The 1,908-nt window shown below is 37.3% G+C and overlaps 1 protein-coding gene across 1 annotated transcript in view; it reads left to right on the top strand.

The window, feature by feature from the left end:
* AASDHPPT (aminoadipate-semialdehyde dehydrogenase-phosphopantetheinyl transferase) overlaps positions 1–1,385 on the top strand; it is a gene marked incomplete at both ends in the record, with an annotated part of 21,284 nt that extends 19,899 nt beyond the window's left edge. Inside the window, one exon of the mRNA XM_009070488.1 lies at positions 1,219–1,385. Coding sequence (XP_009068736.1) covers positions 1,219–1,385 — 167 coding nt within the window. The remainder of the gene's footprint in view (positions 1–1,218) is intronic.
* Between the last annotated feature and the right edge of the window lie 523 nt (positions 1,386–1,908).

Raw genomic sequence — 1,908 nt, 5'->3', positions numbered from 1 at the left:
GAAAGAGCAGTGGATATTGTCTACCTAAGTTTCACTATCTTCTACCTCTGGCACTGTCTCTTATAACATCCTACTGGAGAAAATGGTGACATATGTCCTGAAGAAGCAGACAGTGAGGTGTGTTGAAAACTGGCTGAACAGTTGGGCCCAGAGTGTGGTAATAATACAAAGTCTGATTGGAGGCCAGTAACTAGTGATGTACCTCAGGGTTCAATACTGAGTCCAGTCCTGTTTAGCATCATTAATGGACTGGATGATGGTGCAGTGTGCTCTCAGCAGGTTTGCTGGTGACACCATACTGGGAAGAGTGGCTGATGTACCAGAGGGTTGTGCTGTCAACCAGAGAGACCTTGACAGGCTTAATGTGCATCAAAAATGAGTCAGTTTGTGTGTTGTACAGAGTAATCCCACTGCAGAGGAGCCTGACTGAATTTTATCAAACATTAAGCATAAAGAATATGTCACTTGAGCAAATGCCAGTTTAGAAGGATCAGCTGTATTTGTTCGATTCATACAAGCTGTACTATTTGCCCTGCTGTCTGCAATCAGTTACACTCGGAGATAGCGTACAGCAGGATGCATAGTAATATGTGCTCAAAAAAACCCAACAAACCACCTTTTTTTCTTTGAAATGAGATTGATTTCTCTTGGAGTGATGAAACTGACATGGAGACCATGACACTCTCATCTCCAATATCTTCATCTGCATTTAATCTGGATTTGAAATGGGGAATTGCAGGTTGATTGTGACCACTTTTGTTCTTAAGTAGCATTTAAGAGAAGTATGTACAACCACAGTGATTACTGGTATTAAAAAGAATACAACTAGGTGCACCACGAGTGGAATGAATCCTCACACAATTGTCTCAAATAATCACGTCTGCTGGAGAATGAAGTACAGTTTGTTTGGTGGTGGTCTTTTTCTTTGTTTACTGGATTTAAGACACTCATTCTGTCATATTTGCAGCATTCTCTATCCCTTGTTCTGTCAGTTTTGTGAACTCTTTTAAAGAAAAACTTGATTTTTCTGTGTGGCCTGTCAGATACTTCTGTTAGTTACTGCATAGCCTAAATTAGGAACAGTGACATTAGTCTCAAATGTAGAATATTTTCTTTCTTCTTCGGTGAGCAATGTGTAGTTTAAGCTGCTCATGGAATTTTACAGTAATAAAATTGATTTTTATTGATTCATATTATGCTAATATGTGTTTTCTTTAGGTAGATTCCATGGAGCCTAACGAACCACAGTTTACATTATTGACTTTTGAAGATTTAGTCGCATCTGGTATTCCAGTCACACCTGAGGATTCTGCATATTGGGACAATTTTTGTTCAAAGCTGGAGAGTCCAGTGAAACAGAGTTCATATTCAAGACAAGAAAGCTTGTAAGAAGAAGAAAATTGACAAAGTTTTTGTACTGTAAGAGTTCATATTCAAGACAAGAAAGCTTATAAGAAGAAGAAAATTGACCAAGTTTTTGTACTGTTGCTCTGTGTAATTCAAAGTATGGGAATAAGTGCAGATGTGTAAATGAAACGTGTTTTTCCTTATTTAAACTAACAACCTGATTTTTCCCCTTTTCAAAATGGATGCTTTATTAGAATCTTAAGGAAGCCACATACTTCCTTACTGTAGGAATTCTGAGTGAATAGCCTAAGCCCCATGTGGCCGCATGGTTTTTTGCATCTCCTTGCCTGTGGTTCTTACACTTCAATAATTATCTGTGCCAGGAACAGAAAGCAGGTCTCCAATAATGTTGTTTATTAGTATATAAAAGTATGTTTCCATGCTTCATTTATGCTGAAGCTTAAATTACGATACTACTTTTTCTCTTACAAAAATAATTATTTTATTCTCAGATAGATGAATAAGGCCAGTACAAAAATAATTATTTTATTCTCAGATGGA

Source organism: Acanthisitta chloris, unplaced genomic scaffold (genome assembly GCF_000695815.1).
Source record: "Acanthisitta chloris isolate BGI_N310 unplaced genomic scaffold, ASM69581v1 scaffold7952, whole genome shotgun sequence".
Taxonomy (NCBI): Eukaryota; Metazoa; Chordata; class Aves; order Passeriformes; family Acanthisittidae; genus Acanthisitta; species Acanthisitta chloris.
The sequence above is the reverse complement of the archived record's forward strand: the minus strand, read 5'-3'. Positions and strand labels throughout refer to the sequence as shown.